This window comes from Atractosteus spatula, chromosome 7 (assembly GCF_055471065.1).
Source record: "Atractosteus spatula isolate fAtrSpa1 chromosome 7, fAtrSpa1.hap1, whole genome shotgun sequence".
Classification (NCBI taxonomy): domain Eukaryota; kingdom Metazoa; phylum Chordata; class Actinopteri; order Semionotiformes; family Lepisosteidae; genus Atractosteus; species Atractosteus spatula.
In genome coordinates this window covers 4,167,921-4,184,342 of record NC_142712.1, presented here as the reverse complement: position 1 = coordinate 4,184,342, position 16,422 = coordinate 4,167,921, and the positions used below count along the sequence as shown (strand labels likewise).

General features: G+C 42.5%; 1 protein-coding gene across 7 annotated transcripts in view; it reads right to left on the bottom strand.

Moving 5' to 3' along the window:
- Positions 1 to 16,422, bottom strand: part of zbtb20 (zinc finger and BTB domain containing 20) — a 151,561-nt gene that overhangs the window by 21,415 nt on the left and 113,724 nt on the right. For all 7 annotated transcript variants that reach the window (XM_088920148.1, XM_088920149.1, XM_088920150.1 and 4 more), the window contains 3 exons: positions 14,012 to 14,129; positions 9,890 to 10,059; positions 2,422 to 4,041 (listed from right to left, as the gene is read on the bottom strand). In XM_088920148.1, coding sequence (XP_088776274.1) covers positions 2,422 to 4,021 — 1,600 coding nt within the window. In that variant the 5' untranslated portion in view covers positions 4,022 to 4,041; positions 9,890 to 10,059; positions 14,012 to 14,129. The remainder of the gene's footprint in view (positions 1 to 2,421; positions 4,042 to 9,889; positions 10,060 to 14,011; positions 14,130 to 16,422) is intronic.

Below are 16,422 nucleotides of genomic sequence, written 5' to 3'. Positions count from 1 at the left end.
AACAGTGCCAGTACCTGTCACATGGCTCTCACAAGTCTTTGCATAAACTGGGATTATTCCCGAAACACTTCAGTGGGATTAAATCAAATGTTTGACCTAGCCTCCAACCACAAATTACAAACCGAGTCTGTAACCCTAAATGCTGGGTTTTCACTGGGCAGGAGTTAAAGCCTCTGGGGGAGAGAATTCAGGTTTGTACACTGCCTGGATGACTGGATCGAGGTTTTGGCTTCACCCAGCCAGGCATTTCTTTGTAGAAACAAGCAGAGGCACTCATAGAACACGCAGTGGCAATACAGTTAGAAATTACGTAGTGACAAACTGCGTGTAGGATACAGTTAGGTCCTGTTAGTGCCCATCAGGAAGAAAAACACTCCTCCATCAGCAAAAACCTGACTTCACACTATTTTCTGCTTGCCTTCTACGATTCTGCTTAGCTACACGAATAACCCTCTTGACAGATGGGAAAAGAGATACTGCTACTGAAAGACTTGGTCACAGATACCGCAGTGTTTCTCTGTATCTAAAAGAGTGTGTACTTGCTTTGCCTGATGTCTCTTGACCGTTCTAGATTGGATGAATCTCATCAATATGGATTAGAAGGGACTGGTCTGAATCAAATGTGAAGGGAACATTTGCACAGATCTTATTAATGAATGGCAATGAACTCAGAATGCAAAGTTGATTTCGTCCACAAAGAATAATAATGCATAATGTACTTTTGACTCAGGACCAGTACGTCAGACATCAGACTCATTTTGGGCACAGAATCTGGCACAGCACAACAGCTATTGTAACATAATTACTACGAGTAAGAAGGAAGAACCAAGCTTATGGAAATTTAGTTTTTAATAAAACTCCACAAGCTACTTTAAAAACATTAAAAGACTGAATCTATGTTTAATGGAAAAATACATTTCCAGCACCCTAGGTCACGAGCTGATGCACGAGGGAGCTGTAAAGACTGATCAGGGCCATCTTGCCCTGATAATGTACAGGATTGCTTCCATTTTGACAAAGCCACTAACAGAATGATGAGAGGTGGCTGCTCTTGAAGGGCTTATATTTTTCCTCTCCTGCTTTACTTTTTTGTGAATGTAATGCAAATCTAAGAACCACCTTTGCTAATTAATAATCAGCATAATTAAAATGATGTACAGTGCCAAGCCGAAGGGTGCCTTAGTGCTCTGTTCAAATGAAAAGAAGATGAACCTTTTGCTGAGCCCAGTATTACATGCTGAATTGTAATCTTCTGAGGCACCCCTAGCTTCCTCTCAAATTACTATTCCATTGTTCGAAATTTACATCTCCCTGAGCTAAAACAACAGCAAATAAATTGCTGGCTCAGGGATAAGGCATATTAATGTAGCCTGGGGCATTTCTGTGGACAAACGGATGATGGGGTATGCATATTCTGATGAATAAATATTTATCAGTTACAGAAGCTAAAAGAAAAACCCTCTCTGAAGAAGCTATCGAAATGATGAATAATGTGAACAGATTACAATCAGGTAACACGATTGATTTGAACATGAAATCTCGTGATGACTGTCAGTCACAGACAAACTGCTGGGAGCTCGGATCGTTGTTTTATATCAACAGTGACGAAAATTAAATGCACAGGTGAATATAGTCCTATTTTACTTGTTTTTTTTCTGCCTGATTCTTTGTGGTTGGTATTGAATGGTATTTCCCCCTATTTCCTTTAAAACAACAATGCATGTCTTGTTGACTAGATGTGCAAATAGTAACACTTCATAATTAAAGGTTCAATAATAAACGGTAACTTATACTTTATTATTACTTAATAGATCATGAATACAAAGTATCCTGTTAATAGACCAGTTACATTTGTATTTATGCATTTTGCAGAGAAAAGTGAGCCTACTGTACATAAAGCACAGCCGATGGAATATTTTTACTGCTTTAAAAACAAGATATTACAGTGATCACACAACATAACTGAGGGTTTGATGTTCAAGAGCATCCCTCTCAAAGCACACCTGCGGTGTTTTCATATTACAACACACTACATGAAGACAACATGAGCAGATGTTAATAACTGTATGTCTAACCAGTATATTAATTGTTAATGTATTATGTATCCTATAACTATGGTGAGTTAATCAAAGGTGAATAAAGGATTTATTACTGCGCCTCATTATAAAGTGTTACAGTGCAAATACACGATCATTTTCCATTCATGTAGATTATTTTAAAAAGGTAGCCTTTAAAACTATGCTTTGCGTATGAAGGACTATAAAAATGATCGGTCAGAATGAGAAGGTTAACAAGGCTTGTTTTTACTGCCGGCAGACTATAGGAAACTAATGTTTTATCCTTATGCCAGCAGAGAAACTACGCTCGCTCCATGCAGTGCATGCATCGCTAATGTCTTGAAACAGGCGCGCAGCTACTCACCTGTGTGCACAAACATGTGTTTGACGTAGTTCTGTTTGGCAGTAAAGGTCTTGCTGCAGAGAGTGCACTCGTAGGGCTTCTTCTCGCCCTGGCCGGCCCCCGCGGCCCCCTGCCCCGCCGGCGGCTGCGCCGAGGGCTGCTGGGCCGACAGCGGGGTGGAGAAGGGCGTCAGGCTGGGAGGCGGCACGGCCACGAACTGAGGCTGCTGGCCGCCCAGCGACTGCGGCAGGCTGAACAGGAAGGGCTTGTTGCTGCCCGCCGACTGTGTGGCAAACAGGGTTGGCAGGTAGGTGTTTCCAGCGGTGCCAATGACCTGGGTGTTGCTAGTCAGGGTTAAGGGCATCCTCAGGTTGCTGGTGAGGGCGTCCGGCTGCCGCAGGTAGAGCTGGGTGCTGGGCACAGGCTGCGATATAATGGGGTTCAAGGAAGATTGCAGCACCATCTTCTCGTTGAGAATGGCGACCTCCCCCACCGGCTGGGAGCCCGCCGCGTCGCCGTTCACATCGTTCATCTGCTCCGGCGAGGAGTCGTTCACCTCGATGTGCTGGGATTGCTCTCCCAGGAGCTCAGCCGGCTCCGCCTGCATGCCGTCCGGATTGCCCTCCCTTCCGAAGCCGGCCAGGTACTGCTGCTCCACAGAGTCGGGCTCCGTGCCGATGGAGGAGCTCACCCCCGAGTCGAAGCTCTCCCCCTTGGGCTCGCTCTCCGTACCCTCCGCCTGATCCGTGTCCTCGTTGCACTCCTCGGACTCGTTGCGCTCGAGGCCCTGCATCCGGTCCTGACCGTAGCAGTTGTAGTCGTCTTCCACCTCCTGCTTGATGTGCACGCTGCCCGTCTGGATGCGGACAGGCCGCGGCTGTTTCCGGCAGTGGGTGGTCTCGGGGGTGGAGAGGAACCTCTCCATCTGCTGTGTTCTCTCGTGGATGCGGGTGATCCAGGCCGGGTCCTGCACGTGCTGATCTTTCTGGAGTGACAGAGCCGAGTCATAGTTGCCCACTATAGCCCCTCCATAGTAGGTGCGCTCTCCTGTACCGTTCTGCAAGGAGATCCCGGAGCAGGTGTACAGAGATGTGTAGATCCGGTCCAGGCTTTGCTGGGAGTGGGGCTGCATGTAGCCGGACTCTGCATCGCTGCTGGGCCCCGAGGTGCCAGATTCAGGGGTGCCCCTGGGTGTCTCCTGGCCAGAGTCCCCAGGGATCAGCGGAAAGCCCCGGGTCCCGCTGGAGCCCACGTTCTGCGAGACGATGCGGGTGCATTCGTCAATGACAGTCTTGATCTGCAGGATGCTGGCGGCCGTTAGGATCTGCAAGGCCTCCGACTGAGACACGCGCAGCACCCCGCTGTACATGAAGTCAATCAGCTTCTGGATGGACTGTACTGAGACCACAGAGGGGATCTCGATGTCGCTGTAGCCCAGGAGGAGCTTGTCCTGAAAGAAGGGGCTCCCAGCCGCCAGCACACAGCGGTGGGCGCGCAGCATGCTCCCATGGATCCGAACTGTCACGTCACAGAAGTGGCCGCGGTTGCGCTGCTCATTGAGGGTCTCAAGTACAGAATTGCTGAAGTTGTGAAGGTTGATGCTGTGAATGCGCTCGGTCATCCCCTTGCAACTGAGGTCCCCTGGCGCACACACACACAGAAAACAACAACTCAGGTCAGGGACAAGGAAACAGCAGACTAGCAGATTGCATTTATTTTCTAGCTAAAATGTGGATGTGTGGACTTAAAACTGAGAACAAGGGTGACAAGGGTGGTGGGAAGGAGAAAGAAGCTGCCCAGCCATGTTGTTGAAGCCAATACCTTGGCTTCTTTCAAGAAAACTGTTGGACGATGTCCTGGGATCAATGAACTACTAACTGTCAAACAGGACAGATGGATTGAATGGCTTCCTCTAAATGTAACATCTCTTATGTTCTTATGGAAAATAAAAATATATACATATGGACATGATAGAAATAAATGATGGAAGAGAAAGGCAGTTTTCCTTTTGTACTTAATGCCAGAATGATACTGGCATTAAGAGACTACAGGACAAACATAAAAACAACAAATAAGTCAAAAACCGTCTCAGTGGGCACTCAAAATTAATGCTGAAAGGAGCTGGTAGAGCAGTTTAAACATTCAGGTGTTTTTTTAGAGATATATCTTAGCCATTTTAAATAAATTCTCAATAGTGTTAATGGGCTTTTTTTTTTGCTTCAAACATCACAGTTCCATATCTCTTGAACTCTCTTATTATGCTTTCCTTCCACTGTTAAATTATTTTGATCTGGTTTCAGTCTCTCAGTAATTGTAGCGACTGGAGTTGATTACTTGTGAAGTGCAAATAGATACAGGGCACAACCACGCAGTGTGAAAAAGAAAATGACCTAGGCTAATAAGAACAGATCAAACAGAAAACTAATTAACCAGGGTTGTACTGGTTTAGATGAATGCTGCAAATAAAGTTATCTAGGATTTCTGTAGTTTTTAAATCAGAAAATAAACTAACGTTTCACCACAATCGGTTTCTGCACACTGTGGTGAGGATACATTTTGAATTATGTGGATTGAAAGCAGGATTAAGTCATGCCGATATTGAATAACCTCTGCAGAGTTTTAAAGTTCCTATAGTTGTAATTTTCACTATTTTTAATCATTAAGGAGGGATGAGTGTTAGTATATGCATAGCATGCACACAGATCAGCAGCTCACATATTGTACAGTGCAGCATAAATATGGTGAGTTTCATACAATTATCATACATGCACATTTAGCACTGAAAAAGCAATCATACAATTATCCAGCTAATCCTTAGTCATATTAATCAGAATTCAATTTTAGACCTTCCTGAATATGAATTTTGCTTGTCCTGATTTCTGTGCAGATTAGTTGAAGTTTATGTCTTTGTAAGACACAGTTCTGAGGTGCTGAAGAGACCGCAAAGCTGCCCTACTCAAGCAACTATCTCTGCATTATTTTTTTTAAATGGCATTTCATCGTTAAGGGGTAATAAGATCAATGGTACTAAAGCTAATTAGAAGAAGAAAAATAGATTTTAAAAACTCTGCAAGACTGTTTCAGGTTAGAAACACACTAATCACCTCTCTTAAGATGTATCTTTTCTTTGTCTTTCTCTGCATTAAAACTTGATGCTACTTCTCCTGAAGTACAAGAACCTGCCTCTTATAATCCATTTAATCTGAAGACATCAATCACTGGCCGACTTCACAGGCTACAGAAGAAAGTAATAAAAAGTGATAATGAAGTGAGGAAGGGCTATTATTTCCTTGAAGATATGTGGTTAAGTACCATTGGTTGGCTGTTAATTAGAGATCCATTCTAATAACTACAGTTTCTTGCATGTGAAAGTGTAGCAACAGGCTACCCTGAAAGAACAGCATAAAAATAAATGTCTCCAAGGCTCTTACAGTTTGCCCTGTGATCAATAATGCAGACCCACGTTTGCCACCTGACTGGGGCAACACAGTCTGGTGACAAAACGCTGTAAGTGCACTTTTCTGAAACCAAAGCCATCTATCAACTTACAGCTCATCCTTCTTGGCAAACCAAAAACAGAAAGCAATACATTTGATATTGATTCCAAGAGCTCTCTGTGCACAAGTAAAACCAGTTGTTTTGTCTCTACCAGTTGCTTTGATAAGCTTTATGCTTTATACAGCTTTCTCATCCCCTGGGTATTTTAGAACAAGGAATAACTATAAGCTGAAAATATTAGACGTCATCCACCTCCAGGCACATGTGATAATTGAATAATTAGAGGTTTTATTTGCATTTGGGAACAGCAGCTCAACATCTGCTGTAAAGTGAAGGCTTTGAGCTGTCTCTCTAAAGAATGCTGTAATCAGCAAGCCAAAGGTAAGTGCTTAATGTGACAGTGTGAACTGTAAAGGAGGTCTTTTAATTTTTTATCGAATGACAGTCCGAATCAAGACTTACACTTTGCAAGCATGAACAAATAATTATTAATTAACCATCTATGCAAGGGGCATAGGAAATTGCTGTAAGAGGATTCAAAGATATATTAATATTTGCCAGGTAATGGTTAAGTCACAATTGTGGTCAGTGAATTTCTAATTTGTTTAATTTTTTGTTCAACTTTAATTGACTTACAGTTTTTAATTGAACCTTTTCTTGTCTTTTGGTTAATTTCTAGAATTCCAGAAACTGTAACAATTAAGCTGCATTAATATCTTTTTAACTCCAGACATCATGGAGGAATAATCCCAGCTTCCAATCAGGAAAGTTCTGCTCATACCCGTTCTACAGAAGGGGAGGAAGAGTGGCTGATGGGGCTGATGGGGCAATTAGCAGGTTGCTGTGAGACGTGGGAACCGAACCTTTCACCCTCCGGTCACATGTTCAGACAATATGGGGCGTGCAAAGACAATGGAAGAAGACAAGTGGGGAAAAACCCTATTTCATGAACGCCCTTAAGTATCAAGACTTTCTCAAGCAAAACATGACTGTGCATTACATGCATTCCATCCCCCCAGTGTGCTCCTGTTCTAGGTGGAGGAGGAGAACTGCAAGGTCATGTGGAGATCATTACACCTCCCAGTTGCTGCTTTGCTGTTCTGAGGATTATTTACTTTGAGGATTTATGCATCCATTTCCTCTAGCTTTCTTCTGACTACGTCCCCAGGAACATCTCAGAGTAAGCTGGACATCTTTCAAACCATTTGGCCCGGCTGCACAGAACCCGTCCCCCGTGTCGAAGGGAGAAAGCAGAGCGGCTTGTCTGGAGACACACCCGCAAGGAGCACTCCTGACATGAGCCCAGACGGCAGTCAAAGGGCAGTCGAGAGCATGATGGGAGAACTGCAACGTCTCCTGAACATAACTTGAACACGGTTAAAAGCCAGCTTGTAATTTACAAGCCCCGAGATGGCCGTTGTTAAATGGCTGTTGCTGTGAGTGACCTGAGGACGACAGAGCCAGTGGTCTTCCACGTGGCGTCCATGAATTAGCCGGCATATTCGGGAATGACCTGAGTGAGCAGCGAGCGGCTTGCCCAGCTCTAACTGCAAAATGCTGAGGGGTTTTCCGACGAGAGGCAGCGTCCAGCCGAGAAAGGGCCGGGTTCCTAGGGGCTGGAATGCTGGGAGTGTCGGGCCGTCCCCGAGCTGACGAGGCAGCGGAGGTGGTTGAGTGTAAAGCGATCCCACAGAGGAGGAGGGGAGGGTCGCTGGCTGATACTGAAACGCACTTGTCCCCAGCGGTTATCCAGTTAGCACATGACCCAGAGCTGACCCATGTCTCTACACTCTCACATCATTTCCACACAGTGGTCTGGTGTACCTGGCAGTGCGCAGCTCTGACTGACTGTGTCTTTCCAGCGCTCTGTAAGCCAGCAGAATGTGGAATGCCTTGGCATGAAATCTAATTTCTTACAGTAAATGCTAGTAAATGGGGAAACGAGTCATTTTTATTCAGCTGTGGCATACCAGACATTTCCCAAACTTTCTTCATAACCTTACCATACATTTACTTAGTCCAGATCACCCCTGTCATCTGTTTGACATAGGGATGGTAATGCATTTTCAATCTGAATAGGGTGACGCACTCTAATCTCTTTAATTAGCTCCATTATATCCTTTCTGGTTCAGGGCCCCCGACGTTTTTGACATTTTTTTAAAGAGCAAAAGAAATAAGCTTAAATGGTGCACTGCATCTTTTATAGAAGATGAAAAATAAAACCTTTTGGTTTCTTAGTGAAGCCGAAAAAGGAATAAATCGCACAATATTAAACATTTATAGTTGGCTAATGTATTCATACCCCTCGAAGTGATGTAACCAAGTTGGTTCCAGCTCAACAACCAAGTCTTTCTGGCACGACATAAACGGAAACACGACGTCAATACTGAGCACCGCAAAAACAGCTGTCCACAATAATTCTAAATACACAATGTTGAAAATGATCAACAGCTCAGCAATCGGTATTTTGCTATTCCAACACCGGCACTGACAACATAGAGTAGACTCTTCCTGTAACCTTTGAATAGGTTCAAGCACTTCTCAGTATGGATTTTTGACTCTACTGTTGTACCTGAGGTACCTGACCCCAGCTGCTCCAGTCTGCCCAGCTGTGTACAGTAAGTGGGGACCTCCACTGCCTTGCTAGGGGATAGAGTGGCATCCATTCTTGGGACGGGGGAGCACCGTGCTCTCTTGTCTCCTTAACGCTACTGAAACCAGGATGAGCTCTGGCCCCAGGAGCTGCTACTGGATCTGGTCTGGACTTTAGCTCCTTTGACTCCACGCAGAACTCTAGCTCCTCCAGATGGGCTTGTTCTAGTCATTCGCTTTAGTTCACACCACAATAGTTCTATTGGGTTGAGGTCTGGAGATCGCTAGGGCCAATAAGAAATGTGGACCTTATGCTTCCTTAACCATATGGTTATAAACATGAGGGGGAGCTTGAGGACATTATCCTGCAGGTGCTAATTTGACACCAGGAAACTGGGTTGTGGATAAAATCTGATTTGCTTGGAAATCCATCTGTCACTTAGGCCTATTTCTATCAATTAAAGAGGTCCAGGCCTAGATAATGCAAAGACAACCCCACTTCCATGTTTCACAGAAAAGATGACATTCTTTCTCAACACGAACATCATCTTTCCCTGCTTAGCGTACCTCTAGAGAGACTGTCCAAAAACTGGGGGTTGAGTTTGTTTTCTTTTATGTTGTGGAACGTGGTTGCCACAGACACTAGTTTCTTGAGGTAAATTGTAAACAGTAGTCTTGGAAACGCTGTATATTTAAGTTTTTTTCTTAAAAGATTCCCTATTGTTGTCATTGGGTGTATGTGTAGCCTCTGAGACAGCTGTTCTGACAAAACCTTCCTACATCCTTTTCTGGTGGTGTAGCAACCATCTTGAACTTCATTCTCCTTTAATCATTGAAATCATTCAAGGTGATTATTAGAAGCCTCTGTAAAGGTTCCAAGGCTTTGTAAAACTACCCAACGATTAAAAAACAGTTTTTTTGTTAATAACCACTATTCCTGACATATTTTCAGGGTGTGAATACATTTGAATGTTAATATTTAGAAATATATGCAATTATTTTGGACAGGTTATGCTTTTAATGTTATGGTTAATGGTGTTTTGATTTATACAACAAATACCAAATGTATACCTGCGTTCTTTTTTAAACCAAACTTTACTTACATTGAATAAATTTGGACTTAGGTGCATATAATCCAGAAACCACAGATAGTAAAGAGAACTACAGTGCATGAGCAGCAAGTAGAGTTTAGCTACATTTTAGCATGGAAGAAGTTATTTCGGTTCACATTTACAAGAGTAGGCTTTTATATGGATAAACATGGAAATTCCATGGACACTATATATGACACACTCTTTATAAACACAGAGCAGGATGCTAGGCCTAGCACTCTGCCATAATTTTGCATGCTTGTGTTAAAAAACACAGGTCCTTGTCCCTCTAAAAGCATCTTACTTACGGTCAGATGACGTGGTGTTGAATATGTGTTTATGAAGCTGGTGAGGACACACTGGACAAGCTACAGGTCTCTGGCAGAGAGTGCCCAGCACGGTGCAGACTGTGCCCCAGGGAGTAATGTCATTCTTCTCTGCCGATACCAAATGTCTTTCAGCTGCTGTGTGGTTTCTTCTAGAACACAAAAGAGGGACTCATTAAAACAGTGCTTTTGTGTGCCACTCTGCAGGTCTTTTCCAAAACACAGAAAGAAAAAATCCTACCCTCTGCCTGACTACGGCTGCTTCAACACGTACTGCTTGGTCCGTAATGAGGCTAACTCAAACCCGCATGTTAAGCTTCCTGTTTCGGTGACTGCTTTCAGTGAAAAGCAGACCATACAGCCACCTGACTGCCATTAGAAACGTCTGGAGTCAACAGCATATAGAACTGCTGTTTTTACTTTTTATTTTTTTTTCTAAAAACGGAAGAAAAATGGAAATCATTAACAACCTAATAAGAGTGGAATGCATACTAAATGTGCATTAGTGTATATGGTTCATTTAAGGACGAGTTGTCTGGCTTCCAAACTCAAATTCTGTTGAATAATTTACAGCATTTTAGTGAGCTCCTACAACCGTACAAAACCTTCTACAATGGAAAAAAAGCAAAAGCAAAGGGTATAGTGCTCTGTACCTTGACAAGGGGGGAAGAATATATAGATTAGATCACAGAAATTCCAAGAGGAGGGTATGTACCAGCCAAGCCACAGTAGCTCATCTGACAAAGATTGATTTTCTATTGATTTTGACGCTGAGGTGCAGCTTCATTTTGCTTGCCCTGAAGGGCTAGTGGAAAGATTTCAACCAGGCCTGCTTCATGACAGCTCTCAACTCTCACATTTGATGATGGAGGCCAAATCACAAAAAAAAAAGAGACAGCTTATTTGCGGCTAGCTTCTGGGAAATTGTCATTGAATCTCTTCAGTATGACCAGCTGAAGAGCAGTTACATTCATACAGCTGTTTATAAGATCTAAGTCATACATAAGTGGTAAATAATGGTTACTGGCTTGACTAGGAAGAATTGTGAATGAACTATACTTGCTGAATGCATGCTGAGTGGTGCTTCTCTAACCAGTAGAACATGTTTTGTGGCCAACTGTATGGAATTATTTTGAGGACCTTTCACATAATTTCTAGATTTAAAAATGCTGCTATATGTGTCTGCCTAAAATTTTCTCGAACACTTCATAAATCACAGAAAAGTCTTGTGAATCCAATGTTTACTTCTAGAAAAAATGAACCCACTGCTACCGCCATGTTTATCATGTGGAGCATTGCAAGGCATGCAAATAAGGTCATAAAGGTTATTGGCCCGTCTCCATTAGTCCTGTGAGTTTCATTACCTTGTAGTCTTTGAGTGTGTATTACACAGCCTAATCACCTTCACTGTTTTAGTACATTACTGTACACTGCACTGAATCGTGAGCACATTCGCACACCATTATCACGGTGGTACTGAATCACAGGCTTCAGCTGGGACAGAAATGCTTCATAACCTTGTCAGTGTCTCAAATGGTTAAACATTTGACAGTGTTCAATTCTGCTGCAGTCTAGCAGATATGCTGGAGTGTGACCTTTGAACCTTTAACCTTTGACATTGAACCATTATTTTGTGGGTTCCCAGTATACAGCACACCAGTGCCCAGTCTCACCATTGTGCTCATGTCTGTCTCTTTTTGGTTCATCTTATTCAGTACTGCCTGGCACATTGGGCTCTTCAGCGGTGTGTCTTTTTGTCATTTGCCGCCTTAGGAAGGTTCAACAGCCGAAATACTGAGTTTCTTCTTTTTACTTTTCAGTGTGTGAATTTACCTTTACTTGTTCCTCGTCACCCTACACACACTGACAATACTCCCCACTTCAGCTTCTTTTGGTTGTTACTGTGCTTTTATCACATGTGAAGAAATGCACAGTGGTGATTTCTGGGAGCCACTGTACAATGTAAAGCATGTCTGATGCTCAGATCCCTTCATAGCCACTGCTGAATCTCTGTGAAGTCCTTGGAACCATTAATGATCTCTTTTCAAGATGTGATCATCTGGCCTGCAGCTCTCTAAATCGTACCACCTCCTCGATCAGCTGACCCCTTCCCATGGCTAGAAGTTAAATACTTCCACCTGACCCTAATGGAACTCATCTCCTCAAGCTTCTTCAAGGCAGAAACACTGAAATAATTATTGAACTGGCTCATCAGTTCAGACTCAGGTTTCATTACATCACATGAAAAGATCAAGCAAACTACTAATTTAGCTTTAATTTATTTTAAACATTCGTGTGAATAATCTCAGTGATTACCATCACCATCATGGAATGCACAACTCATACACTTCATAGATGTGTAAAAAAACAGACACACATTACTCTGTGTGATTTCACTTCACTGAAACAAGATACGCATGTGAGAAACTTGAACCAATAATTCTCAAATCCAACTGGTGTCTAGATCTTAGCTGTAACTGGTCTAATGAACGGAAATGCTTAAGGCACAGGACAGTGTCACTGGTGACAAAGACACTCAAATTGAACATACCTTTTAACGGTAAATAAAGAACAATGTTTAAGTTGCTAATAGGAATTCTAAAAATCTAAAGAACAATTGATGAGTAAATATAATCACTGGACTGTTTTGTAAGAGGTGCATTTTCATTTTAAACAGTGCGTTAGGAATATATCCAGAGGACTGGAACCAGGACAGGCCATCAAGACCCTGAACAAATCCATTCAATGCCAATTATAATGTGTTGTTCCCAACAGCTGGGCAGTACAATTGTCACAGCACTGATAATCGTTCCCAACATCATGCAACAGGAAAACTGTCCTATCTGAGAGACATCTTCCCCGACCGCGGACCTTACAGCCACACCCTCTCTGGAAACATCTGTCTCCAGCTTCCTGTTTGCTACATACTGTAGCAACAGGCAGGTCGTGTGCAAGAAGGAGTCATCTCGAGATATTTCGAACCAAACAGCCAACACAGCTCATTATACAGCTATTCCTCTAATTCAGATTCCCATTCTTTTGTTGTGTAAGGGTCACATGACCTTTTTTATTTGGCTACTCTGCTACTAGAGAGATTGATTAGCTCTGGTTTAAAAGAACAATCTTTCTTGTTAATGTGAAGGAGGAGCAGTTCACCTGATCAGACCTCAAGCGTTCAGATAGCACTTATTTATTTTAAAATAATACACATATTGAAATATACATATCAAACATACTGTAGATCAAAAGGACCCAGGAGGGTCTTTAAAAGACTGATGTATGTGAGACTTGTCTTCAGTCAAGTAGAGAGTAATTGGGGACAGAAGGAAAGGAGTCTGAATTCATCTTCATTAAACTGTTACTTTTGAGCTGTAATACTTTCATTTTAAAGACCAAATGACTCCACTTATATTTACATTCAATGAAAGAACCCCCCCAAGATTCCAGATGAACAAAAACAGACCATTCCTTGATTAATTAGAAATAAATCTATAAATATTAACGATACCCGTGTTCAAACAGGTACAAGCTGAGCATGCATGACAAAAAAAAATGACTGAAATCAAAATGACACAATCAAAGTGCTTTCTGTAATTGCTGGGACAAAAACCCTCTAACCCAATACAAATCTTCAATGCTGAACACTTTTCTGTCTCTAAGAGTTCTGCGCAGTTCAGCAGCTAGATTAGATTTAAAATTATTTACAATGCAACAGGATTTTGTTTAAATTATTTTTCCACCCTACATTTTCAGAGTAAACCACTGTTCATAATTCATGCTCGGCAGAGAGAATGTCATTCGTTAAATATTCATTCACCTTAATTAGAGAATTTCTTTTCCGTAGCACAGATTATGAAAGCCAGAAGATTTTTTTTTTTGGCATCCGCTTTGAATCCAGTTGTGTACATTTTCTCCAATATATATTTGCCATTTGAAGCTGTAATTATTTAGGAGAAAGGGAAACGAAAAAAAAATGCTTTGGGACTGGTCTGATGGAGAAGATCGCAGGTCAGTAAAGGAATACAGGAGTGGTGACATCAGAGCTTGTCTCTCTCCTGCTGCCGTTAGCTGGCAGGAATGCCACAGTAAGATAAAAATGCTTACGTTGTCCGTCAGCGTGCCTCTGTGGTCTGCAGCTCACTCTTCGGGCAGGGCAGTCCACACATGGGCTCGGCAGCTGATCTTCATTGGAGCAGGAACCTTGCAAAAGTCAGCACTGAACCTGAAAATGAAGGAACGAGAAAGAGAAAAGGGAGCTGAGCCGAGCCTTCAGGAGGATCAGTGCATTGCTCTTCTGTCTGTCCAGTTCCCGGAGCACTGTCCACTCGCGCTGGCGCACGGACCCCTGCTGAGACCTGCCACACGGGTCCGTCTTTACAGAAACACAGTCACAGAGCCAGGTCTGCCCTGGGGAGACCCAAGAGCCACAGAGCAAGGACACGTGCTGTTACACGTTGTTTTTCACTGAGCAAAAATAAAAAAAGTAGAAAACTGCATTTTTCAGCTGGGGTGGTTTCTATCTCTGCAATACGCAATCAATAAATGACTGGCCATGTGTGACCATTAACTCAAAATCCTCCTGATGGTATTTGAAAGCTGCTGGCAATTGCATTAATACAGTCAAACCCAATGGTTATCCATTAAGGTATTTTGAAAAAGATACTTATTTTGATATTTTTTTTATTTTTAAATTGCACACTTTTTTCTGTCACTCTGCTCAGCCGTATCGTCGGCTGCACCCATTCATTTCTGAACCTATATGCATCATCTCAAGTGGCAAAACACTGTTTTTAATTATTGCTACATCTCAATTAAACACTCTGATCGGCACATCTGGGCCTATTTTCATTTCTAATCCGCAGAGAGCATGGCTAACGCCAGCTTCCTTCTCTGCATCACGTCTACCTCTGAGGGTCAGTTAAACAAAAAGCGTTTTCTCCGTAGTCAACTGTAGTGGTGCCACTTCATTCTGGCCCTGCCATACGTCGGTATACAGAATATCACATTTTCCTTGAGTGTGCTGTGAATTATTGATAAAGAATCATATTTATAATATATACCGTATGTGGTTTTCTGAAGTACAGCAGTGGCAGCTTATTAAATAATACATAGAAACATCTCCTGGGGGGGTATTTAAATATCTCCGACAGACAGAAGGCCTGGTTAGACCTTCTATCAGAAGTCACACATTTCAGCACAACCACCAGCTTCTGTCATGAACAAAGGACTGGTGTTCAGTCTATGATAATACAGTATATACTGAACCTTCTTTTATGGTACATGTACCCTTAAGAGACAGACAAAATTCCATGGACACAAGATACCAACACGAAGAGCAGAAATAAATTTCACATACAGTACACAACACTGTGTATTGTCATATTTTATTTAACATATACGGCGAAAGCAAATCATGCATGACAAATAGGACCAGACACTTCGTATACATTTTTTTTAATATGAACTGAGGATAGACTGTGCGTGCCTGATAGGTAAGTGTACACCTGTCATAGTTCATCAATATCTCCAGCGTGGCTCGACAGAGACGTACAAACAGCACAGGAGAGCAAGGGAAATGCAGAAGAAGAAAAAAATGCAGGAGTTATTTCTGATGCTGCCTGCAAAGACTGGCATTTCTAGTGGAATTGTCCTGTCGTTTTTAAAAAACAAAAAGTAATCTGTTTCATTTGGGCAGCTCACCAGCCAGCCAGTAAGTGTATATACTGTGTATACTGTACACACACAGAACACTTCACCTGGCACTACAAGAGAGATATCAGGTGGTACGGAGTTAAACTGGGCTGACCACTTTCACATGCACAAGACCATATTTAATGAGATCTCCAGTCTGGCTCTGTAGAAAACAGGAGTGATTCTATCCCAACATCTGCTGTGTTAGCCAGGAGTAGAAGCTGTTAATTTTTATCATTTCAAACCTGATGTTAGAAAGATTTACACTGCTTAACTGAATTGTCCAGCAGGGTTCATGTTTCTGCTCTAAATGGGTCACATTACTGAACGCTTACCCTCACACATCAAAATGGTGACTCTTTGTGGACATACTGTATACTGTACCCATGTCCAGGTTTTCGTTAAACTTTTCCAATCCATTATTTCTTCTCCCGAATGGAGGATCCAGATAATGAAGGGCTCTGTATTGTACTAGTGCTGTACCAGTAACACAGAGAGATGGTGTGATCTTCCTACCACTGGGTTATGTGCTGTGCCTCTCATTCACACTGGAGTGACCCCTGCTGTTCTCTCCTAACACAGTAACAGCGTGAGAAACACTCCTGCTGTAGTGTAGTGAATTCTCTGGTTTGCTTATTCTCATCCAGAGGGAAAAGTGTTTTTATTGTCAACACCAATTAAACTTTTACATTCCTTTTGTTTTTAATTTTTGTTATTTAAAGTGACCTCCTATTTTCACCCTCTCAGTGTGGGTTGCTTGATTCGGGTCTGATCTGCTTGGGGCCTGCATACTATGCATAAAGTCCCTTAAATGCTTTGCACAT